The following is a 24,770-nucleotide window of genomic DNA, read 5'->3' on the forward strand; positions in this document are numbered from 1 at the left end:
TTCCCTAAGGCTTGGGAGACACAGGGAAGGCAAAGGCCTGGCAGCCTCGGTAGGAGGTTGGGTCACGGTGGATGTGGGGTAAGAGGAGAGGAAGAGACCACCCACCACACCTCCAGTTTCAGGCATCTGGGGGCTCCCAGAGCCACCCTCACAATAACTCAGTTCTTCTTTTAGAGCCGTGGAACCTGATGTTCAGAGAGGGCAAATGGTTAACTCTGGGTCACCAGCTAAAGTGGGGCTGTGTGGGTGAGGGTGAGGATGCACCCAGAGACTTCCCTGTGGTGGGCTCGTTGGTGGGAGTTTCTTTCGTGAATGCAAAGACCCTGAGCTGGGGCCCAGGAAGCAGGTGCAGGTCAGGGCGAGCTGGGCCAAAGCACCTTCCCCGCCCAGTGCCCTGTGCTGCCCACCCGGTCCTGTCCCCAGCCAGCTCCCCCAGCAGTTCTGCCCCGCTCCTACAGCAGGGAGTGGGCCTCTTGTTTACTATGCCAGGAATGCAGCTTGCAGCAGTGCCCCCGCAGGGGAAAAGGCAGCCTGCTGCTGAGAGGCTGGGTGGAGGGCATGTGCCAGGATGGGGAGGGGGTCTCCTCTGCTGTCCCCCACCCCCACCCCAGGCCCCCTCCTCCTGGGCAGCACAGGACTAGGTGGAACAGAACACTGCCCAGTGGCAGCCCTCCATCCCCCAAGAGTGGGGAACTCAGAATCTGCTTCTTCCAGATGGGACAAGTGTGGGGAGAGGGGCCAGTCTCTCCGTGCCTGCAGCTCCGCCCACCGCCACCGCCATGAGCTAAGGCAATTGTTTAAAGAAATGTCCACCCCAACTCCAGAGCCCACATCTCCAGGGCGGCTCTCTGAGCCAGGGAGGTGGAGGATGGGCTTCCTAGCAGCAGGGGTTGGCCGGGAGGGGGTCGCGACAAGAATCTGGCCACTGTTGCCAAGAATCGGGCTTGGATTTGGGTTGCACGTCCATTTTTCTTCTTTAGCCTTAGTTCTGAGGGTGAGGACCCGCTCCCACCTCACCTGAGGGATGAGGACACTGCCGGGGCGGTTGCTGAGTGACCCCGGGGCCCTGGGCCCTGCACCCCAGCTGCACCACAGGCCGGGAGCAGCCGCTACCGGGCGGGGCCGCAGGGGAGTGTCGGAGGGCGGGCCGGGCGCTGGGCGGGGGCGGCTGCGGCTCCTCCCGGGCAGCCTAACGGAGCCCCCCCGGCGGCCCCGGCCCCACTGCCCCTCCCCCTCCCCACGAGACCAGGCGGCTGGAGAGGGGCCTCGGGTCAGCCCGTGAGTGTCCGGGGGTGACGGGGGAGGAGAGGAGGGGCGGGGAGGAAGGACGGCCTGAGCGCCCCGAGAAGCGCCGGCGGGACCCCTGCTCTTCAGCCCAGGGGGCCGCCCTGCACCCCACCAAACCAGGCGGTGGGGGGGGGTCTCTCCCCTGCAGCACCCCCATACACCTTCCTGTGTTCTACCAGGGCCTCTGACCCCCTCTCCTCAGCGGCAGGAATGATTTCCTCCGTTTTCCTGGTGGGGCACATGAGACCGGGGCTGTCTGTGGCCCGGGGGAGCGTCTCCTTGCTTCCCCCCACCCCCCCACCCCCGGCCTCTGCCCTGGGCACTTCGGGCGCAGGCTGAGCTCGTTCTGAAGAGGGGCCAGGAGCTCTGGGCCCCGCGAGGACAGTCCCAGGTGGTCCCTCTGGGGCCCGGGAGCAGCCAGACTCTCAGGTGGAGGGGAGTGGAAGGGGCTCAGGGGGCCACGAGAGGCCGGGGTGGCAACTGGGGGGGCCGAGTGTCTGGGACAGGCCGAGCCAGCGCCTGGCAGCGGGGCTGGTCCTCACCAGGCAGGTGCCCAGGGCCTCTGCTCTGGGCCAGGCGCCCTTTCCCCACGTCCTCGGACCCATGCGAGGGTGTCCAAAGGGAAGACATGTGTGGGCAGCATCAACCCTTCGCCAGGCCCGGGGAGGGCCCTGATGTCGGGGATGGGGGTGACCAGGTGGCCTGGGGACCCTCCCGCTGCTTTTCCTCGCAGCTGACTACCCGACCGTGTCCCGGGGGCGTGCGGCCCTTGCCTGCTGGCGGCCCTGGTGGGACTGGAACGAGTGGGTTCCGCTGGGAAAGGCCCCATGTGCCAGGCCGCTGGCCTCCTCCCTCTCTCCCGCCTGCCGCCCCTTCCCGGGTCCAGGCCACCGAGGGGGGATGTGACCATCAGCTAACTGACAGGGTGGCTGTGGGCATTGAGAGTGCAACCCCTTTTCTCCCCAGGTACATTAGGATAATTAAGATCTTTATCTCCTTGTTAGAGGAATTAAGTCAGATAATAGCTAATACCTTTAAAGGCTTGGCAGAGTGTCTGGCGTGTGGTAGGAGCCCAATAAAAGAAGTGCTAACTCTGCTGCCCCCAGGGTGGGGGGCTGGGAGGTGTCTGGGTAGGGGACCTCAGCTGGTTCCACCTGGTCCGGGGAGGCCCCAGAGAGGGAGAGGAGAAGGCCGGCAGAGAAGGGCTTAGGAAAGGACACAGGGAAGTGACTAAAAGAGGCCATGGGACAAATGGGACAGGTGTGCCCTAAACAGGGCCAGGGGCCCGCTCCTGTCGCCCACCCCAGGGTGAGCCCCAGGCTGGCTCGGGGTCCAGAAAACAGGGAGAGACGTGTAGAATGAGAAACTTTAACACAGTCCCACAGGGAAGCCTGGGTCCTGCCTGCCCAGGTACAGAAGGGATGATTTCGAAACCCTTCCAGGGAATACCATGCAGAGATGGACAGTGGGAGCGCGGCCTGACCTCTGGGCAGGGCAGGCACCCAGAGTATGCTCCCAGCCCTCTCTGCTGTCCTTTCAGAAATCTCCTCTCGGCACCCCCGGCCCAGCTCCCCTCACTCTTTCCAGCATGCCCCACGCCGTGCCCAGCTGCTAGGCTGGACTGTGAGAGCCCACGACTGCTGCCCTCAGCTGCTCCCAGATGGGCTCAGCTGGACTGCAAAGCGCGGGCGGCTAGCCCTGGCAAGTCCCTCTGTCCTGGGGGTGGGGGTACAAACCCACCCCAGGCCGGGGTCCTCTCGGCCCTTCTCCACCGCACCCCCAAGCGCGTGGGCCTGGGTCTGAGCAGACACAGGGAAGCAGCTTCCCACCTCAGGGCTGGCATCAGACAAGGGATGCTCCCAGCCACTCAGCCTGCCCCAGAGGTGAGGAGACTGACCACAGGGCAGGTGACACAGGAGTGGGTCGTTTCTGGAAATTACAAAAAGAAGAACGAAGAAAAGCCTTATTCACCCTCCCTGGGAAGCTCAGCTCCCAGGACTGGGGCTTCTCAGGGTGACAGGGGTAGCACCCAGGAGGGTGGGGACTCCCTGCCAGCCTGGTGTCCACTCCCATTCCTGGTCGGCCTTTGTCCCTTTGCTGGGCTCAGGGACACAGGAGAAGGAGGGAGGGTGAGAGAAAGTGTTTGTGAAAGAGAGAATGAAAGAGAGGCGGGAAGGTGTGTCAGTGGCTGGGTGCCTGGACCAGCTGGCTGGAGTGGCCTGGGGGGGCAGGGGGAGGAGAGAGCGTGCTTCTCCTCCAAGGGCTGCTGCAGGTGTCGGGTTGGATGGGCCTGGGTGGACCTGAGCTTTGTGGGCTCTGATCCCCCCCAGGACCGGGGTCCACCTTGAATGTGCAGCTTAGGAACTGTGGGCGGAGCCTTCCCAGGACAGGACCTGTGTCCCCAGCCAGCCTCAGGCCACAGCCCCCACCCTTCCAGGCCAGTCCTTTCCTGGCACTCCCCCAGTGGCTGCCCCATAATGTGTCCAGCCCTGTTCAGTTTTCTCTCTTTAGGGTATTTTCCCCTAAGCCAAGCCTACAGGCGCTGGCCCCAAGAACCGTTCCTCAGCTCTTTATTTTAGGATGACTCACTGCCCACACACAGCCCGGAGCCAGAGACAGGCCCCAGCCCATTCTCTGGTCCCCATACCCCCACTTCCATCTTCTCGCTCCACAGCATCTCCTTTTCTGGGCGAGGTCCTTGTCCAGGGTCCTCGTCCCTCTTTAGCCATCTGGCTCAGCCTCCTTCCTGCCCATGTGCAGAGCAAGCCAAGTCCTGGAAGGCTGCAAGACATTGTCCAAGCCCAGCCTGGGACCTAATGAGCACGTGTGCCCGAGCCCAGGGACGGAGGCCAGGAAACCAGGTCCCGAAGTCCTTTGGGAGGCACAGTGTGGCCTGGGTGAGCCTTGCCTCTCTCTCTGGCTTCTATTTTCCGTTCGGTTACCTGGGTGCTGGACGCCACCTTCACTTGTTCTGGCTGCAGCTGAGGTGGAAAGATGGAGCCAGACGGCTGATGGGTGGAGGCGGCATGGCCTCTCTCAGGAGGATGGAGCGTGGAGTCACCAGGCCCAGCAGCTCAACCCAGGCACCCAGGGTGGCTCTAGGCTGATGGTCTCACCCAAAGGCACTGGCCATTGCCACATGAGAGGTATCATCTCCAAGTGCCTGGGGTCAGGGCCTCGGGAGCCCTCAGGCAAAGGGCATGTTCACATGCCCAGTGAACACTCAGCTGTGTAGGGTCCCCATGTCTCCTCTGGGTTGCCTCTGTTCCTTGTACGTGCAGCTGGCATCTTACCATGTCATCATCGGTGTCTGTGTCCCTGTGCTCCCCACGAGCTGTGAGCTCGCTGAGGGCAGGGTCCTGTCTCATCTGTCTCTGTGTCCCCGGGGCCCCCGCACAGGCCCAGGCAGAGGGCACACAGGTTGGGCATTTATGGACAAGCACACAATGCATCTATTGCAAGGGGAAATGCAACGCGACCTCAGGACAGCTCCATAGCCCAGGCTTGAGGGAAATGGCACTCGAGCCTTGCTCACCCTAGAGCTCCCAGGCGGTGCTGCCTTTCCCTCCCCCACTGAGTGGCTCCACCTCCACCTGTGACTTCTCAGCTCCTCCAGGTCTCCCCTAATTCACAAACGGGGTCTGCCTTATGATGGCAGAGGCTGGCCCTTAAACACCAGGAGAGGTTTGTAGGAGGGCTCTGACAACACCTCCGGCTTTCCCCAAACTCTATAGATGCCGCCAGCCACACCCTGGGCTGGCCAGGGACTCTTGTGGTAGATCGCTGGTGTCTGGGGCAGTTCTGCCTTGTGCACTGGCCACGCTGGGCTGTCACTGTCCCTTCCCAGCTGCAGGGAGACTTCTTCTCCTCCAGTGGTGTTTGGAGCCTGGCCCTGTGCAGAGATACCCCCAGCCCCGTGCAGTTTTCCCCAAATGATGTAGCCGGTACAACCTCCTGCTGGCTTTGCTGCCCGGGTCATGTTTGTGAGGGATGGGCACGGGCTGGCCCTGCCTTGTCTGCCTTGGGCTCCTGTCACCCAGGCCGTGGCCTTTGGCAGCACAGCCCCTCCCCTCGCCCTGGGGAGCTGCGATCACTACCCACCCCGTCCTATGCCAGGTACCTTCTCCCAGTCCACCACTTTGAACCTTGGTTCCATCGCAGGGTCTGTCTTCTGAGTTTCCGCAGCAGCTGCAGCCCCATGCTCCATGTAACCCTGGGAAGAGAAGGCACAGGTGGTTGCTCCCAGCAGAGGAGGGAAGAGAACCTCCAGCCGCTCCAGGAGCAGGGAGCAGAGAGCTGCGGGGCAGGGCATGCAGAAATCAAGGACACTGAGTGCTTCTGAATACAGACGGACACCAAGGTGGGTGATATTACTTTCTGCACTTGTCTTCTCCCTTAAAAAATAAAAAGTCCAGGTGGGCCACGGTGGCTCAGCAGGCAGAGTTCTCGCCTGCCATGCGGGAGACCCGGGTTCGATTCCCGGTGCCTGCCCACGCAAAAAATAGATAAATAAATAAAAATAAAGCCTGCAGAAACCAAAGAGGTGGAAGGATCCAGCAGGGGAAATATGCTGGCTGAGAAACTGCAGGGAGATGGAAGCCCTAAGTGGGAATGCTGTGGGACGCAGGTCCCACTCCAAGTCCCGGGCAGGTGCCAGGCACAGGGAATCACAGGGTGGCACCGGGGCGGCGGGCCCTGCACCACGCCCGCTCACCACCCCGCCTCCCTTCCTCCTTCCCTGGTTAATTCAACAGAGCCCGTGGGTCACAGGCTGGGGCAGCTGGCTCCAGGTGCCCACGAGAAAGAGAGGCAGCAGGGTACAGGGAGCCCCGTGGGGCAGAGCTGCCAGAGGAGGGCCACAGGGTCACAGTGAACCAGCAAAGGGGGAGAGCGAGAAGCAAATGGAATGTGCTTGGGACAATCACATGGCCTGAGCTGGCTCTGATGTCACGCGGGGTGTGGCCCAAGGGAGAAGGCTGGCACGAAAGTCAAACTCAGGCTTCTCTGTTGGAAAGCGGGGGTGGGGGCGCTGGCAGGTGGGGCCCACCCTCGGCTCCTGTCTCCGAAGGAAGACCGTGGTGCTGAAGGGGTCCCTGGAAGCTGGGCATTGGGGAAAGGGCTGGGGAGACAAATCGAGCCGGTGGCTGGGGGTTCTGCTGCCACAACTCTTATATTTTTTGCTTTCAGGTGAACCAGAGAGAACCTGATGATGACAGTGACCACGGTGGTACTTTGTGGGAAAAACCACATGCAACCCAAAGAAAAGCCTGCTTTGGTGGCTCTGTCATGGTCTGTGCATCTCAGTATTTTTTGCCTGTGTCACTAGGCTAATACCTGAATTAAAAATGAAAAAGCAGCTCTGACGCTCCCTTGAGGACAAGGAAGAGGGGATCGTACAGCACATCTTATGGCCAAAACCCCTCAATACCCACCAGAAGCCTCGTTCCTGCCCCCATGTCAGTGGCTTGATAACCTGGTCACTCCTAATTCTGATTTGCCCTTAAAATACCCCAGGGTGTCCCTGGTCACCAAGCCATTGTTTCCTCCTTGCTTGTGGATGCTCTTTTTACTCCTGGTCATCCAAATCCCTCCTTATGTCACCCATCTGCCTCTTTCAGCGAAATGGTCTCCCAAAGTGGGGCGGAAAAGTTATCATACATGTTATCATTTAACATTTTTGACTGTGCTTCACTTTTCAGACATTCCTGAGTGGCAGACTTAGGACCATTTTGGAAACCTTCCCTTTAACAACTTCTGGGAGCCCGAGGAAGGGTGTCCACCTCGTTGCCTGTGGGCATTGGACCTGAAGCCTCATCTGTCCAATTCTGCTCACTGATCGCTGGGCCACCTTCTGACAACTCCAGTTCTTGTGCCCAGCTGGCTGCCACTCTGGGATTGCACACCTGGCAGACACAGAAATATTTGAGGGCAGCCAATACTCCCACTTCCTGCTAAGTCTGTTTGCCCACAAACCCTCTTGGGACACAACAGGGCCCTCTGAGCATTGTGTTTGGTCCATGTGCCTCTTACAAGGCAGGTGTGGTGGGCCCCAGACGGGACCTGGCAGGGCTCTTGTCCCCATATGGCACATCCTACTTCTGAGCTTGGGAACTGAGCTCCCGTGAGCTCTTTTGGCCGCCGCCCTATGTGGCCCATTCACTTAGCTTATGGCTGCTTCAAGCTGTTTTCATGGACTGCTGGTATCACCTGGAGAGCTGGCACGGTCCAGGAGGCGATTTGGACCTGCAGGCCTGTTTCTTGGAAGGCCACTAAAAATGGGGTAATGGATGGGAGGGGAGTAGGCAGTGGAAAAAGGGGTACACAAGGGTGGCCCCCTGATTTCATGTCAGCCTCCTTGTTAGGGTCTGGTGGGCTCTGTGAAGTATCACTACAGCCCCCTATCACTTCCCTCCCACAGGGGTCTCCTCTTCATCCACAGCTTTCATTCATTCATTAACCGACACATATATTTGAGCATCTGGGACGCGCCCCAAGCATCATCTCAGAAGACTCATCAGCATCTCTCCCTGACGCTCACCTTACTCCTTGCCCCAAGGGGATGTTTCCATATCATAGTCTGACCTCAAAAGTGAAAACAGGGTTGCCCTCTGCCAATCAGCTTATCCTTGACTTCCTTGTATTTAACGTCTTTTGCCTATATTTCCAAACTCCTCTTCTGTTATGTCCTTTGATTAGCTCTGATTTTTCCCTCCAGCCAAAAGGGACAACTTGCCATTTTCTAACATGCCCCACATTTTCCAGCTCAAATGCCACCCTGTCCAGGATGATGTCAGCAGTTAAGATTTCATGAATGTTTACTCTGTGCCTCGTCCTTCAGTCCTCCCAACAGCCAGATTAAATAGGCCCAATCACTGTTCCCATTTGACAGATGAGGGAACCGAGACACGGAGAAGTCCTACAGCCGGTGCGGGGTGGAGGCAGGGCTTGAACCCAGTGGTTAGACTCTGGAATACTTTTTTCAAGTTTCTGTAAAGTCATATTTGCCATGCATCCCGCTTCGTTAGTTGGGCTTTATCTTTCCTGCCTCTTGTTGTTTTCACCTGTAATGTTTATGTGATGGCACGCTACAGTCCAACAGGGTAGGGACGTAATGGACTGCTGTCTCCTGATTTTCATTTTCATTGGCTCTTGCAAATACGAGGTCCTCCACAGTTTCCTCCAAGGAGCATGTTTCAGTGCTGGGTCTCTGCAAAGCAGCGAGCTTCCCTGAGACTCCTGCCGTATGTGGGGACAGGCTGCCTGGGGGAGCCCTGAAGCTCACGATGGTGTGGATGCATACATTTAGCACCAGTACCTGGGGGGCAAATGGGGCTTTCTGCCTGGGGGCTGGGGCAGGGGCAGGACACCAAACATGCCATCTCAGAACATCACTCTGGGATGGATGGGACTGTGTCTGGACACAGGGTCAAAATTCCAAGGACATGGACCATAGATTCTCAGTGCCCTTTCACCAAGCACACTGGACGGGTATGAGCAGAACTAAAAGTGCAAAGAATGATATGACACTGCCAACATTTGCCAAACAAAGACATTTTTAAAAACTACCATCAGCTTCATTGCATAAAAGAAAGGAAATTTCAATGCCAACTATGTAGGAAAGTCAGGCTTTCAGAATAAAAGAAAGGGCAATTGGCAACTTTCAGTGACATTAGAAAAACTAGGTTCTATTTTGAGATATTTATGAATGCAGAAAAATCACAACATGAAATTTTGTTCAGTGACCATCAATTGTACATAACTGTTTTTTTTCAAGTTGTTTGACGTGGGGCTTTAAGATTGATGAGTAACGGGAAGTAAGTCAACTGTTTACTTTGTTTCAGTCCTAAGTTTTTACTTCAAACTTCACTGAAAGTCCAGTTTCACAGAGAGATGCTGGCAGAAAATGGAAATGGCCATCTTCTCTTAAGGCTTTTTTTTAATTCCAGTCGAAATCTTTCGGGTGAAATGAGGGATGTGGAGAAGCGAGAGGCAGGAGGGAGTGGCTAGCAGCAGCCTGGACTCCAGTCGGGGGGTAGCAGGGGTTAAAGGGGGCAGCTCCCATCCAGACTCCCATTCGCAGGCCTGCATCTCAGCAGGGAACAGTCAGGGAGTCTCCCAAGTGGGTGTCCTTGAATCATGGGCCAGAGCCAGTCCGAGGGTGCCCGTGGGTGATAAGAAAAAGATGGGAGGAAGCTCAAAGATCCCTTCTGCTGCTCCCGCTTAGTCACAACTTGAAGGTCCTGGGGCCACCAGGGAGTAACGTCATCAGCAGCAAATAAAACCCCAAGTGACCAGACTAGCAAGGCACTTTCTGGGTGACCCCATCGGGACCACACACACCCCTGGCAGAAGCCTGCTTCTTATCATCAGAACTTACTCGATGACTTCAAGGACAGGTAGAGCAAACCCTGCCTCTCTGGTAGCAGAGACCCGCGTTATAAGGGGCACTACGAAACATTTCAGAATAAAACCCATAAGCAAAGGGCAGCGTCAGGTGGAAATCCTTCGGAGCATTTGTCATTGACTCTTTTCCTGAGCCTAGCTGTGAGACGTCAGAAGGTCTGAGAACCTTCTTCACATAGACAGGACAAAGCTTTCCTGGAAGGGGTCTCCTCTTCCCTTCCGAGGCCTTCTTCTATCTGAACCAGGTCCTCCTGGGAGCTCCTGCACCTCACATCTCATCTGGGCCGCATTTTCCAGACTTCCTTGCTCCGTGTTTATCTTATAGTTGAGCTGGGCTCACCTTTGAATTCCACAGGCAAACACCATCCGTGAATCAGAAGTCTTTTAAAGGTCATTCCTGGGAACTAGAATGCAACCCAATTTTTTTTTTTGGCATGGGCAGGCACTGGAAATCGAAGCTGGGTCCGGCATAGCAGGCGAGAATTCTGCCACTGAGCCACTGTCACACTGCCCACAACCCAAACTTTTAAAAGACTTAAAAAAAAAAAAGATTCTTGGAAACTTCCCTAATGCATTATTTAAAAGACTCTCCTGTTGCTGGAAGCCAGCCAAAGGGAGCTTTAAAATCCAAAAGGCCTCTGAATGTGAAGCACTGCGTGCTCTTTTCAAGCATTTAGGAGAGTTCTGGGTGAATAGGTTTCAGTATTTGGTAAGGGAAATGAGTAATTGGGTAGTTAGACTTACACGGGTTCTCATGAGAACTGTCAGCCCAGGTGAGTGGGACCTGAGGGTGGCCGGCACACCTGGGCCAGGTGGCGGCTTTCTCAGGGAGCCCGCCTGGCAGATCCGAGACTGTCCAAGGACAACAAGGATGGCGCTGAAGACTGACACCCGCATCCTGGCCCCTCCTGAGCTCCGGCCCTGGGGAGGGCAGGCGAGGGACATGGCCAGCAGGTCCCTGGCTGCGTGGGGACAGCGTGGCGTGTGTCTCAGCAAGTTGGCAGCATCTCGCTCTCCTTATTTGGTGTCTCCCAGGCTAGGACACAAGCCCCGTGAGGGTAGAGACCCTGCCTGTCCCCTGCACCGCCAAGTCCCCAGTGCCTGGCACTGGGCTGGCACGCAGATACTTCTCAAATGACCACATTGAAGAGTAGACAGGAGGTCTGTTTTGGATCTGAGGGCCTAGGCCCCGAGAAGCCACCAAAGTGTAAGTGGGATGGGCAGGGACGGAGTCTCCTCAAGTCCTTCCTCAGCCAGTGCCTGCTTGGAGTCAGAAGGTCAGGCACAAGTAATGGCCGTGTGCTCTGCCCGTGCCATCAAAGCCACCGGGCACGCTGGGCGATATGGTGGCAGCCAAGGAGGCCACAGTCTGAGGCCACATGGGCAGGAGGCCAGTGAGTCAGCAGCACTGACCTTGGCGGTGCTTGGCTCAATGCCGGTTCCTGACGCATCATGAAGCGTTATTTCCTCTCGGGTCAGCTCAAGCTCTCCACTCATAGAGATGGCCCTGTGGGCCCCACTGCCCCTTCCCATGGGCTCCCTTCCCCACCCACAATCGATGTCCGATGCCCTCCCACCTCCACCCCCTAGGGAACTCCCAGGGGGCCCAGGAACTGTCCCCTGTCGGTCCCCTGAGGTTCCCAGCCAGTGTCTCCTCAGGGGGAGGAAGCCAGGTCAGCTGTCCACTTCTAGGTCAGGCCACGCGGTCTCACGCCAGGCTCTGTTACCACCTTGCTGCGTGACATGAGGACCTGGGAGAAGCTGCTTTCCTCTGGCAAAGGTGCTGGGAGATCCAGCTCTGTCCATGAGAGAAGCAGGTGGGTGGGGTGTGGTCTCATAATACGGGCCCATTTTGTTTATCTATTGAACTGGTAGAAATATTCTTCATTTCCACAGAGGAAAAAAAAAGCTCGCTCTCATTTTTCTTAAAACACAAGGCACCCTTTTGCTATAGAGATTGGTATAGGGAAAAAAGAAAAATGAGGGCAGGAATTACTGGTCAAGGTCACTGGGTCTTGAGATTAGGGGAGGCAATAGGGAACGGGGCAGACTGTGGTGAGCTCAGGGTAAATGCCCATTAAGGGGATGGCCCCAACAGAGGCCTAGGTCACAGGAGGATTTTTAAGAAAAGCTGGAAAACTAGTTTTTTTAAACATGAAATTTCCAGAATAAAAAGCTTGAGTCACATTGAAAACAAACCAAAAAATGGTGTGGGCCAAATCGACATGTCTGAATACAAACCCAGCCCTGGGCCTCCGGCCTCACAGCAGAGCCTCAGGGAGGGAGCCCCAGGACGGCAGGGCCAGGGCCTGAGCGGCAAGTTTGTTCTCCCCCAAACCCCTAGGACAGGGTAGCCAGGCGGGGGCCTCGGGACACACCCAGTGGGGACAGGCCTGTAGGGTCAGCTGCCCCAAGGCACCAGAGCCCCAGTCAGGCCCAGTGAAGGGCCCAGGCCTCATCCGCCCTGAGGTCCGGGGTGGGGGTGGGGGGCTGCCTTCAGGAGGAGGCAGGGGGCGGGGGTCAGAAGAGGGAGCCGGCTGCTGATTTTCACTCGTTCTCTTCCCCGCCCCAGCGTGGAAAAGAGACGAAGTCCGTGCAGGCAAAGGAATCGTGGGGGAAACTGAGGTCATGCCTCAGCATGCTCTCTCCAGGGCCTCCTCCCATGTAGATGCCAACAGTGTCCCCTGGGGACAGGGCCACAGAAGTAACCAGCGGAGGGAGGTGTCTGGAGGATGCGGGAGGCAGCGGCGGGGTGGGGCACAGGCTGAGGCTGGGGTGAGGCCGCCACCTGGGGAGCGCTTGGGGGAGGACATCCAAAGAAATCCCCCCCCCCCCCAGGGCCTGCTGTTTCCTGCCTAGCAGCTGGGGGTGGGGGCTGGGAGGTGCTCTTCACCCTCTCTGGGGCCTGAGCACTTACTCCCCAGTTCACCCCACACAAAGGGCAGCATGTGGGAGGCAGGCTGTGCGGGGGAGGGGGGTGTCAAGCAAGCCACAGCCCCCCCTTAATGCAAACCGAGGGCCAAGCTTGACCTGTTCTGCATCCCCGCTGCTCCCCTCACCTTGTGGTTCCGGGGTCAGCCCCCTCCTTCGCCTCCCTGTACAGCCAGAATCTCACTGGAAGCCACGCAACCTCAGCAGTGCTGCTTTGCAGAATCTCACTGGAAGCCACGCAACCTAAGCTTTGCAGATGGGGGAAACTGAGGCACAGAGGGACTAAGTCGTTCCTTCTAGATCTTCTCAGGCAATTGCTGGCACAGCCAAAAAGGAAGCCACTTCCAGGACCGCCCTGCCCTCTCCCCTCTGGGAGGGCTCCCAGTCCTTGGCCGTGGCCCCCACCTTAGCCCAAGCCCTCCTCCAGTGCAGACCCCGTCACCGTCACCGTAGGGTGGGTTTGCTCGGAGGGTGCATGAGGGGAGAGAAGAGAGAACAACAGAAAGCCAGCACTCTGCGCCACAAACAAACAAGCGCACCACAGAGGCGGCGTGAAAGGAGGCAGTGTGCTGGAGGGCGGGGGCCGCTGGGGGCAGGGAGCCCGCATAAAGGAAGGTTGTTTGGGAACGCCGGGGCTGGGCACCGCGGGACGGACAGATGGCCTTTTATCCCACAGCCTGGGTTTTGCCTGAAAACCCTTTTTCTGAAATGAAATGGTCCCCCAGGCCCTGCACCCAGCTGTCCCCACCCCTGGGAGGCCCAGAAGAGGGTGGGGGGTTCCTGGTGTCTCAGCACACCTGGGTGGCATGTGGCCTTTGGGCGGGTAGGAAGGGGTGGGCCTGGGGAGGATGATGATGGGGCTGGGGCCCCACCCGGCCACCTGGGTGGTCCACACGATGGGGGCTCAGGGAGCAGTTTCCTCTCAGCTGGTTGTTTCTGTAGCCAGAAATTTTGGCTAAAATGTAGGCAGTGAGTTCTTTTGCTTCCACCCTCTGCATTGCTAGCTCTGAATCAGAGGCCAGGTCTAGACAGGGGCTGAGTCCAGGCCACCACTCAGAGGGCCAAGACCCACAGATTATGGAGCTACATCTGGCGAATGGCAAGCGAAGGAACCCCAAAGGCATGCCCACTCATTCCCAGTCGCTGCAAAGCCAGCAGCTCAGCAGGCCACCATCCCCATTTTCTTGAGAAAAAGAAGAAAGGAAAACATGTAGGAAACACGTGCTGAGATGTGATCAACTCCTCCTGGTCAGCAGATGTGGAGGGACACGTGAGAAGATTGAGCTGCCCCCTGTGGCCTTGCTTTCAGTTCTCCGTGGACCTGGCTTTGTGTCCACTCATGAAAGGAGTCCCCTTTGATGACCTGCTAGCAACCTGTCACCAGCAGCAGAAGCAGGACCAAGTGGGCAAGCCGGCATACTAGAAAATGGGACCAGGGGTTAGGAAATACTAAATCATCACCCCAAACTCTCCAGGATGTCCCTATAAACCTTAGGACAATGAACTTGATCCTCTATCAAAACCTGCCATGAGCATCAGCATCCACCTGGGCCATGTGCATCCACGCGACTCCTCTCCTCCCCAGCCTCTAACCTCAGATCAGGACAACACTTCCAGGGATGCACCAAGAGTCCAGAGAACATGGGTCTGAATTGGGGACCTGGAGATGCCCAAGGAATAAATCCCCCTGCTTGAGCATGGGGGGCTGGACCTGGGCTTGGTGATGGGTCAACAAGGGGAGCTCTCTGAGATTCACCCTCCTGGGACCCTAAATCCTGCCTTGAACTGCAGAGTTAGGATGGATGGGACCTGAAGTTCAACCCTGATCAGCAGCCTGCAGGAAATGAGTTCTTTAAAATTTATCCTTTTGTCAATAAGAGATTTCAGTCTTGAGCTAAAACTCTTAGATCTCAGGCCTACCTTCGGTAGGGTCATAGACTGTGTTAGCCATTAGGAAAATGGATTTAAATACATTTATATTATCGTATATAATACATATAATTGAATACTCTTAAAATATACTATTTCTTCACTGACCAACTTCTCTAATGAAATGAATTTCAGCTCTATTATGTAACCCTCCAATCTGTAAGAACTTTTCTCAAAATACTATATTTTGCTATTTTTTAAAGGATAAACAAGGCCATGGGTTTACAAATAATGTTATACATCATGATTTGAGAAACAATACTCAAGTTGCCTTTGATAATCTAATAATTTAAGAAAAATAAGTGTTCTCTCCACTGTTTACAGAAAATGGTTATACTAGATAAAACATGTCACTGAATTGTTTTGTAAACAAATCAAAACAACAACAAAATAACCTGTTTCACACCTATTTTTCCTTTTTACTGATTAAAACACTCTTATCTCCCCTTGCCCAACGATTCAGACTCCTCCCATTTATAGCTGAGTATCTTTAAGCTCAGAGAGGTTGGCTGACTTGTCTTGGATGGCATGGTTAGTTCTGGAAAACAAGTCTGTTTGGTCTCTAAGCCCTTATTTATTTTTCTTGCCTAGTTGCTCTGGCTAACACTTCTAGTACAGTGTTGAATAGCGGTGTTAAAAGCAGGTATCTTTATCCTGTTCTTGATCTTAGAGGGAAAGTTTTCAGTCTTTCACCATTGAGTATGAACTTAGCTGTAAGCTTTTCAAAACTGATCTTTGCCATGTTGAGGAAGTTCACTTCCTAGTTTTCTGAGTATTTTTATCATGAAAGGGTGTTGACTTTTCTGCATGAATTGAGATGATCATGTGATTTTTTCCTTTGTTCTATTAATGTTCTATTATTGATTGATTTCTTATGTTGAACCCCTCCCCCTTGCATTCCTGGGAAAAATCCCACTTTGCCATGATGTAGGATCCTTTTAATATGCTATTCGATTGGGTTTGGTATTTCTGCATGCATATTCATAAGGGATATTCGTGTAGTTTACTTTTCTCGTGATGTTTTTATCAGTGGACACCAAGCCTATGTTCTCTTTTCCACTGCCTCTCTACACTCTCATTTAACCTGATAACTTCCAAACCATCTGCACATTTCTTAAGCCAGCAAACTCTACACAGTGAGCCCAAGAACCAATGTCTCCCAGTGAGCTATAGACTATATAGTTTACCCGCATTAAACACCATGTTTTATTTTCCTCATTACAATGGTACTTCAGCCCAGGGGATAATGTCCTTGAAAAACCTGGAACGTCACAGCCTGTCTGATATAGCCATAGATGAGGGACCTCACTGAGGACATGGGTCAGTGTGGGTAAGGAGAGCAGGCAAGAAGAAGCCATTGGTGAATGAAGCAAGGACACCAGCTTCCTGGGCCAGATCTCCAGGTTAGGGTACCATTATCCCAGAGAGAAATGCCCAGTTGCAATGGAGCACAGCTCTAGACGAATGCTGCCCAACAGAACGTTCCACAGTGGTGGACCTGTTTTACATCTGCACCATCTAAGATGGTTGCCACCAGCCATGTATGTCTATTGAACACCTAGAATGGGACTAGTGGGACTGAGGAACTGAAATTTAAATTTTACTTTAATTAATTTAAATTTAAATAGCTTCATGTGGCTAGTGACTACCATACTGGGCAGCATAGCTCAGAACTCATATATCCAACCACCTATTGGAAATCTCCACTTGAGTATTTCCTTAGCATCTCAAATCTAATGTGGCCCCAGTGGAACTTTGATTCCCCCACCCCAAAACTTGTGCCCCTAACCCAGTATCCATCATTTCCATAAACGACACCCCCCAGCTGTTCAAGCCCAAAGCTTGGCATCATCCTCAATGTCTCCATTTGTTTCACTCTCAACCTTAAATCCATCAGAAGTACTAGTGGTTCTACTTCCAAGATACTTCCAAATTCTATCAACTTCTTTCCATCCTCAAGGATACCCCGTCCAGGCTACCTTCTTCTGTTACCTGTACACCTGAAATGCTTTCTTAGCCCTCTTTCTGCTTCCATTCTTGACCCCCTTCTATCCCCCCTCCACGTGGCAGCCAGAATGATCTGGTAAGATGTAGAGCAACTTTGTTGATCCTCTGCTTAAAACCCTAGTGGCTCCCCACTGCTCTCAGAAAAAAATCCATATCCCTTACAATGACCCACAAACATACTGAGCAGGGCCCCTGCTCACTTCTCCACCCACCCCAGCCCTCATTGCCCTGAGTCCTCACACTCCAGCTGCTCCAGAGCCTCCTTTTGGATTTGTGATGCTGCCATGCCCTGCACACCTCCGGGCCCTTGCACTTAGGAATGTTTTTTACCCAGATTTCACGACAGCTCCTTTTCATCCATCAGATGTCAGCTCCTCGGAGGAGCCTTCCCCAACCTCCTATCAGAAGCTGTGGCTGCTGCTCTGTCACTACCCATCAGGAACAGTCCCTTAACAGAAGGGTTCATAATCATACTGTCTAGGTTTTAATCCACACGTTCTGTTTTACAGATCTCATCTGATCTCATCGTGGCATACAAAATCCTGCAAGGGATTCAGGGAATAAGGACATCAAGGCTCAGAGAGGTTGAATGACTGAGCTCAAAGTCAAGAACCAGTAAGACCCAGGACTGGGGCTAGAACTCAGGTATTTGGGTTCCAGAGGCCCTGCTCCCTCCTCATCCCTAGGGGGCCACATGGTAGGCTTCCTGGCCAATGTCCCCTGCACCACTGCTCCACACCAATCTCCAAGCCAGGGGCCTGGGGATGCTGAATCCCTAATAACCCCAAGAGACCTGCCCCCTGAGCCATTCCAGGGCCCCCATTTTTCCATCTCCATTTTCCCTCTGCTTTTAGCCTTTGAAGACAGCGGGTCACAACCTTTATGTTGCTACTGAGTCACACGTGGTACTGGTTGAAAATACAGGTTTCTGGGGTCTTGCCTCCAGGAATTCTGATTTTGTAGGTTTAGGGAGTAGCCCAAGGTTTTTATTTTTTTTTTTTTCATGTCATAAGTTAATTATTTCTTTAATTTAGTCATTTTTTCCCAACTCATGTGAAAACTCAAACTTTTCACGAGTCTTTGTTCTAGTTTGTTAGCTGCCGCAATGTAGCACATTCCAGAGATGGATTGGCTTTTGATAAAAGGGGACTTATTTAGTTAAAAATGTATAGTTCTTCAGAGGAAAGGCAGCTAACTTTCAACTGAGGTTCTTTCTTATGCGGGAAGGCACAGGGTGATCTCTGCTGGCCTTCTCTCCAGGCCTCTGGGTTCCAACAACTTTCCCCAGGGTGATTCCTTTCTGCATCTCCAAAGGCCTGGGCTGAGCTGCGAGAGCTGAGATGAGGTGTGCTGAGCTGCTTGGGGTGTGCTACGTTGAGCTCTCTCATTCAAGTTTCCAGACAATTAAATCAAACATTATTCATTGCAGCAGGTACACCTCCTAGCCAACTGCAAATGTAATCAGCGACAGATGAGGTTCACATGCCATTGGCTCATGTCCACAGCAATAGAACTAGATGCCTTCACCTGGCCAAGTTGACACCTGAACCTAACTCCCACAGTCTTCAATACTGATTATCACTATTCACCCGGGCATATCCTATTAACTTCCATCTAAGCATCTGAGTTTCAGCAGCTGTTTAATAATATCACTGGAAATGTGATCCCTTGCTGCAAGAACCCATTCACTGCAGCTGCTTTGTTTTGTCTTTCCACTCATAGCGTAAGAGTAATCTATGATTTCCAACATGCTATTCTGACAGATTTCAATCACACAGCAAACCTGGAAGAATCTCCCCTTGAGCACCTGCATCCCCACTACCTGGCTTCTACCGTTCACATTTCACTGTTTCTTCTTTAAAATGATCTTTAAAAAAAGACTGGGTACACCAACATCTAACTATTGCAATTATGTGGTCATATTCTTAAGAGTGATTACTAAATCTCCATTAAATTTATTTGCCTCCTTTTTAAAAAAAATTGAACATAATTTTCATACAGTAAAAAAAAAGCACAGATCTTAAGCGTATAGTTTGATAAGTTTTGGCAAGCGTGCATCTCCTTGCAGCTAAGGTCCAAATCAAGCTGTAGAACATTTCTATCACCCCCAAGAAGCCCGAGGAATCTGTTTTTAATAAGTTCCTCACGTGATTCTGATGAAAGGAATGGGGGGTGGTAATGTACAGGGAGGGTAGCCATCTAGTTCCCTTGGCCAAAGGGACGGGAAGTTCGAGAATTATAGGGCTTTATAGACACACACACACACACACACACACACACACACACACGAATTATAGGGCTTTATAGACACACACACACACACACACACACACACACACACACAGGACTTGCCCTGCAGGCTCCTCCGACCACAGGTTGTGGACACAAAGCAGGAAAGGTACCTGGCCCCGCCTGAATACCAGCTGCGGGGCTGTCTCCAGATACTCCCCACCTTCCCCCCCAACCCTGCATTCCCTGGCTTAAATCGCTCCTTTCCATGGCCGCTGGGTCACCCACTTTGCCGCTCCTCAACCCCCAGGAGGCGTGCTGATGGGGGCCTGCGGGTGGGCTTCCTGCCTGTTTCAGCCACACGGCCCCAGGGCCCACAGCAACCCCCAGCCCCGGCCTCTGACACTCAGACCCACTGTGCTTCCCCTCAGCTCCCCCTGTCCCAAACTTTGCTTTCTCTAATGGAGCAGGTAGGAGCAGAATCCTGGCTGGAATGGAACAGGAAGAGGAAAACACCCAATAGCTCAAAAAAGAGAGTGATTTCGCTGTTAAAAGAGTTTAAAAAAATAGGCTTATGTGTATTTGCGAATAATCAATATCTGTCGAGGATGGTCTTTTGAATCAGTGGGAAAAGAGAGATTATTCCATAACTGTGCTGGGACAACCAGTGAGTCATTTGGAAAAATAAAAGGCTCAAAGCCCTATCTTTAACTCATTCCTGCAAACGATAGGCTAAGCCTACTTAAAATTAGGCCTAAGAGTCACTCCAGAGAACCTCTTTTGTTGCCCAGATGTGGTTTCTCTTTAAACCACCTCGGTAGGTGAACTCACTGCCCCAGTGTGGGATATAACTCCCTGGGGTGTAAATCTCCCTGGCAATGTGGGACAGAACTTCCGGGATTTGCCAGGACCTGGTATCATGGGATTGAGAAATCCTTCATGACCAAATGGGGGAAGAGAGAAATGAGACAAAATATAGTCTCCGTAGCTGAGAGATTTCAAACAGAGTAGAGAGGTTACCATGGAGGTTATTTTTATGCATTACATAGATATACCCTTTTTTTAAATTTATTTTTTTATTTTTAAAAATTTTTGTTGTGAGATATGACATATATACAAAAAATCAAAAGTACATTTTTAACAAGTAGATAAAGAACAGATTTCAAAATTTGGTATGGGTTACAGTTCCACAATTTCATGTTTTCCTTCTAGCTGCTCCAAGACACTGGAGATTAGGAAGAAATATCAATATAATAACTCAATAGTTATACTCATTTGTTAAATCCTATCTTATCTGTTATAACTCCTTCTTCTCCTTTGACCCTTCTCCCAGTCTTTAGGGATATTTGGTCTATGCCCATTCTAACTTTTTTCATGTTGAAAAGGGGTTATATAAAGAATTCAACTTGGGGAAGGTGAATTTCTCCCTGTTCTCACCATTCCCCGAAGGGGGCTTTGCAAATACTTTTCCCCTCACTGATTGAATCACTCTGGAGATATCCCCTTTTCAGTTTATAGTGTGTTGGAGTGGCTAGAGGGAAGTACCTGACACTGTTGAGCTGTATTTGAGAAGCTCTGATTCTCAGAGAAGATTGTATAATGATATAGCTTTTACGATGTGACTTGTGATTGTGAAAACCTTGTGTCTGATGCTCCTTTTATCCAGGGTATACACAGATGAGTAAAAAAATATGGATAAAAATAAATAAATTACAGGGGGGATGAAGGGTAAAACAAATTGGGTAGATTGAAATATTAGTGGTCAATAAGAGGGAGGGCTAAGGGGTATGTATGTATGAGTTTTTTCTTTTTATTTCATTTTCTGGAGTGGTGTAAGTGTTCTAAAAATGATCATGGTGATGAATACACAACTATGTGATGACATCATGAGCCATTGACTGTACACCATGTGTGCCGGTTTAAATCTGTGGTTGACCCCAGAAAAGCCATGTCCTATAATCCTCATTCATTACTACTGGCTGGGAGCTTTTTTATTTTTCCCAGGGAGATGTGACTCACCAAACTGTGGCTGGTAAATTGATTAGATGGTTTCCATGGAGTTGCGACTCCAATTCCAGGTGGGTCTTGATTAGTTTACTGGAATCCTTTAAAAGAGGAAGCATTTTGGAGAAAGTCCCCCTTTAGAGCCATGAAAACCATGACAGCCTGCGCAGCTAGAGACCTTTGGAAAACGTCCTCAGAGGAGCTTCATGAAACAAGAAGCCTGGAGAGAAAGCTAGCAGGCGCCGCTATGTTCACCATGTGCCTTTTCAGTTGAGAGAGAAACCCTGAACTTCATTGGCCTTTCTTAAGTGAAGATAACCTCTTGTTGGTGCCCTAATTTGGACATCTTTATAGACTTGCATGGCCTTAGAACTGTAAACTTGTAACTTAATAAATTCTCCTTTTTAAAAGTCATTTCATTTCTGGGGTATTACATTCTGGCACCTAGCAAACTAGAACACCATGTATGAACTGTATGTATGTGAAGATTTATCAATACAAATATTTTTTAAAATCCCTATCTTGTTCCTTAAGTGTAAAAATTGAAACCATGAAATAAATTAGCAGGATACTAAAATATTTTTGATTTTACATATAGAATCTTAGAGTAGGGTTGGTCCTTCTAAGAATGATAAAATTTGCTATATTTTACTATAGGAAAAATTTGAAGGTTTTGTGTGGAGGTAAAAAAGCACATCAGGTCCAAAGACAAATGAAAATTGAAGGAAAAATAGCAATACTTACGATGGAAAGGGGGCTAATATCCTTTATATATAAGGAGTGATTATAAATTAATAGGAAAAAAGACCAACTTATCCAATAGGAAGATGAGCAAAGACATGAACAGGCATTTTTACCAAAAAGGTGTGAATAGTTTAGAAACATGAAAATCACTCAACCTGGTCTTCATATACATAAAATAAAAATTTAAACCGGGAGCAATTTTCCCCACATTGACAAAGATTACAATACTAATAAAACACAGTTTTGGTGAGGATGTGAAGAAACAGAAATTCTAATATGCTTTTTCTTTAACTTACATGCTTTTGGAGAGAGTTTAAATGGAACAACCTTTTTTAGAGGGATGTTTGGCAATATCCATCAAAATAGATAAATGCACTTTATTTTAATCTAGACATTCTAAGTCTAGGACTTTATATGAAAATATCTTTGCACATGTATGCAAAATGGTTATATAAGGATTTTTATTTTAGTATAAATACAATAGGCAAAAACATTAATAGGGACAGCTGTCAAAGAGAAGGAAATAAATCTCAATTGCTGATTCAGGAAGAAGTACAAAATATGTCATTAGGTAAAAAAGCAGCCAGTGGCTGAGCAGTGTGTACCATCTGATGGTCTTATGTGGGAGGTAAAAGGGGATAATAAATATGTGTGAACGTACAGAATAATATTTCTGGGAGGCTACACCAGAAGTTGTTGATGGTGATTACAGTGGGGTAGATTGGGCAAGACACTCAAATTATTTTGTGTACATTCTTTTGCACTACTTAAATGTTCATAAACCAAGTTCATATGCAATTACTATGATAGAGGAAAGGGGGGTGAAGTCATCAGTCTAATGTTAATGACCTGTGCTCTCCTTCTTGACAAAGAGAATATTGTTGAATGTGATAAACCTTTGATACCTATCTCCAATGGAATGTCTGTAATGAATATTAACGTCAAAGAAAATGAAGGTTTCTGGGACATGGTGGACTTGAAACAGCCCAGGATCAAGTGGACTTTCCCAGCCCATTCAGAAGTTTACCACCTCCTGCAGGAGAGCCCGCCTGAAGACCACCCACGAGCTCAAAGCCAGGAAGGTCCCTGCAACTCTGCTGTCACACTGGCCGGCTGTGCACCAAAGCCCACGCTGCTCCACGGGGGCCCATCCTGCCTGGCCATGGCCTTCTCCCCACCCCACCTCCAACAGGCTCTCCCTTGACTTAGCTCTTGGCCCCTGACACCCGGAACTCTCTTTGCATCTTTTCCTGTTCCAACATATGACACATAGAAAATACCTGGGAAATGTGGAGCTAGGAGTTAGAACTCCTGGATTCATTCATTTCCATGCGGGGTATTTCTGTATCAGTCTGCAATCTCTCCAAACACACACGGACATACTGTGCGTGTCTCATTCATGGTGCATGCCTCTCCCCCTCCCCCCACATCACACCCTCCACTGCTATGGGGACAGCCTGACATTCAGGGCTTCTGGTCTGACTGCTAAGATGTGCTTTTCCTGGCTATGGGGGAGCAACATTGATCGACTGGCTGGGATCAGCTCCAGCTGCACCCAGGGTGCTGGGGAAGGGCCTTGGTGGACAAGTTCAAGTGTAGTGGAGGAAGTAGAGAGAGGTGTCCACTCCTTTTTTTCTCTCCCTGCTAAACAGCATCGTCTGCTCTCAAATCCGTTCAAATGTTTCACCAGCGTATACTTAAATGATGAGGTCAAATATGTCACCAGAATGTATCTGAATGTTGGTCTTTAAAGGAGGACAAAAAGGGAAACCCAGATAGAGAGGATTTTGCAAAGCTCTTTCCTTCCCCTTGGAAGCTTGTCCCTTCTAGGCTGGGCCTTGCACAGGTGGTCACTGTCTTGGATCGTGCTTTTTAGAGGGCGGCCACCAGGCTTTCCTGGAAGACTGGCTGCTGGCCTTGAGCATGACATGACTGTGGGCTGCAGATTAGCAGGAAACCAGGGTCCCGGTTCCCGAGGAAGGGTCTAGCTCATCCGGACAGGACTTCCATCCTGGAGGGGATCAGCAACCACGAGGCCACCTTCAAGGTGTCCCCTTCCTGAGTGGGTGGGCCAGCGCTCGGGTGAGTCTCAGGGCTTTGCTTCCCCATGGTGGGTTTTCTGGGAAGGAGGTGGGGGCCTGCAAGGGCACCTGATCATGAGAGGCCCCCCCCTAAGATGACCAAGGGCTGAGCAGAGGGTGGAGGGAGGAACCTTAGCCCGGCGACTGCCCCCTTTCACATTCAATTAGACAGACAGAATCACAGAACCCCCTGGACACTCTCAACTCCTCCCACTGCAGCTTTGGTCAAGCTAATCAGACATACCCGCCCCCGAACTTCAGGCCCCTTAGGGAGCATCCTGGGGGTCATAGGCTATTATTACTTCAGGCTCCCCAGAGATTTGGGGTATTTCACTGGTCCTGTTGCCCCTAAAGGAAGAATTTCTTTTTTTTTTTTTTTTTTTTTTTTTTTTTAAAGAGAGAGGAAGGAAGGGAAGGAAAGACAGAGAGAAGGAAGGAAGGATGGAAGGAAGGAAGGGAGGAAGAAAGGGAAACATCTTTAAACATTTTCTTGTTTTATTATATTTTGTTTGTTTGTTTGTTTTTTACATGGGCTGGGGCCGGGAATCGAACCGGGGTCCTCCGGCATGGCAGGCAAGCACTCTTGCCCGCTGAGCCACCGCGGCCCGCCAGGAAGAATTTCTTTGAGTGGACTAAACAAAAAAGTCCTAATTAAAGACGGTTGCAGTGTGACTTCAGATGAGCCTTTTCAAGCCAACACATCGCCTGGTCTCACACTCTCACCTTCAGCCCTTCACCCCATGGAAGGTGCACTGCCAGGAGGCCGGAGTGTTTGACCCACGAATTAATCAGTAACTGAGCATGCAGGGCATGAGTCACGTGGCAGGGAGAGGAAAGCGATGCACATATGCACTTTGCCGCATGCCATCCTGGCAGGCGGAGGGAGTTAATGGGGGCCAGAAAGCAAATAGGCTCAGCCTGAGCGCTGACTCCCGTCTTCAGCCCAGAAGGCTCAGAGGAGACTCCCAATTCGTGCCTCACCCCTCCTATCTCTGAAAAGAAATGCACTTGGTCCCCTTTAGCTTAATCTTATGCCGAAGATTCATCCCTAGCAGGTATGCAATGGAAATACTGGGTGCCTGGAGACCCTGATTCTAGGACCGCTCTGAGTTACAGGTTCTTCCTCTGTTCAATGGGAGAACCAACATCTGCCCA

General features: G+C 51.6%; 1 protein-coding gene and 1 long non-coding RNA gene across 4 annotated transcripts in view; one reads left to right on the plus strand and one right to left on the minus strand.

Moving 5' to 3' along the window:
* Positions 1–24,770, minus strand: part of FA2H (fatty acid 2-hydroxylase) — a 52,982-nt gene that overhangs the window by 17,448 nt on the left and 10,764 nt on the right. The window contains exon 2 of the mRNA XM_077133028.1: positions 5,408–5,500. Coding sequence (XP_076989143.1) covers positions 5,408–5,500 — 93 coding nt within the window. The remainder of the gene's footprint in view (positions 1–5,407; positions 5,501–24,770) is intronic.
* On the plus strand, positions 1,204–8,459 carry LOC143659747 (uncharacterized). Of its 3 annotated transcripts, XR_013163700.1 has the most exons (5): positions 1,204–1,278; positions 5,449–5,647; positions 6,475–6,576; positions 6,987–7,567; positions 7,706–8,459. It is a non-coding gene; the product is annotated as an uncharacterized LOC143659747 (long non-coding RNA). The 3 variants fall into 3 exon arrangements; XR_013163699.1 differs by having other exon boundaries at positions 6,987–8,459; XR_013163698.1 differs by lacking the exons at positions 6,987–7,567; positions 7,706–8,459 and having other exon boundaries at positions 6,475–6,943.

The sequence above is a fragment of the Tamandua tetradactyla genome, chromosome 16 (genome assembly GCF_023851605.1).
Source record: "Tamandua tetradactyla isolate mTamTet1 chromosome 16, mTamTet1.pri, whole genome shotgun sequence".
Taxonomy (NCBI): domain Eukaryota; kingdom Metazoa; phylum Chordata; class Mammalia; order Pilosa; family Myrmecophagidae; genus Tamandua; species Tamandua tetradactyla.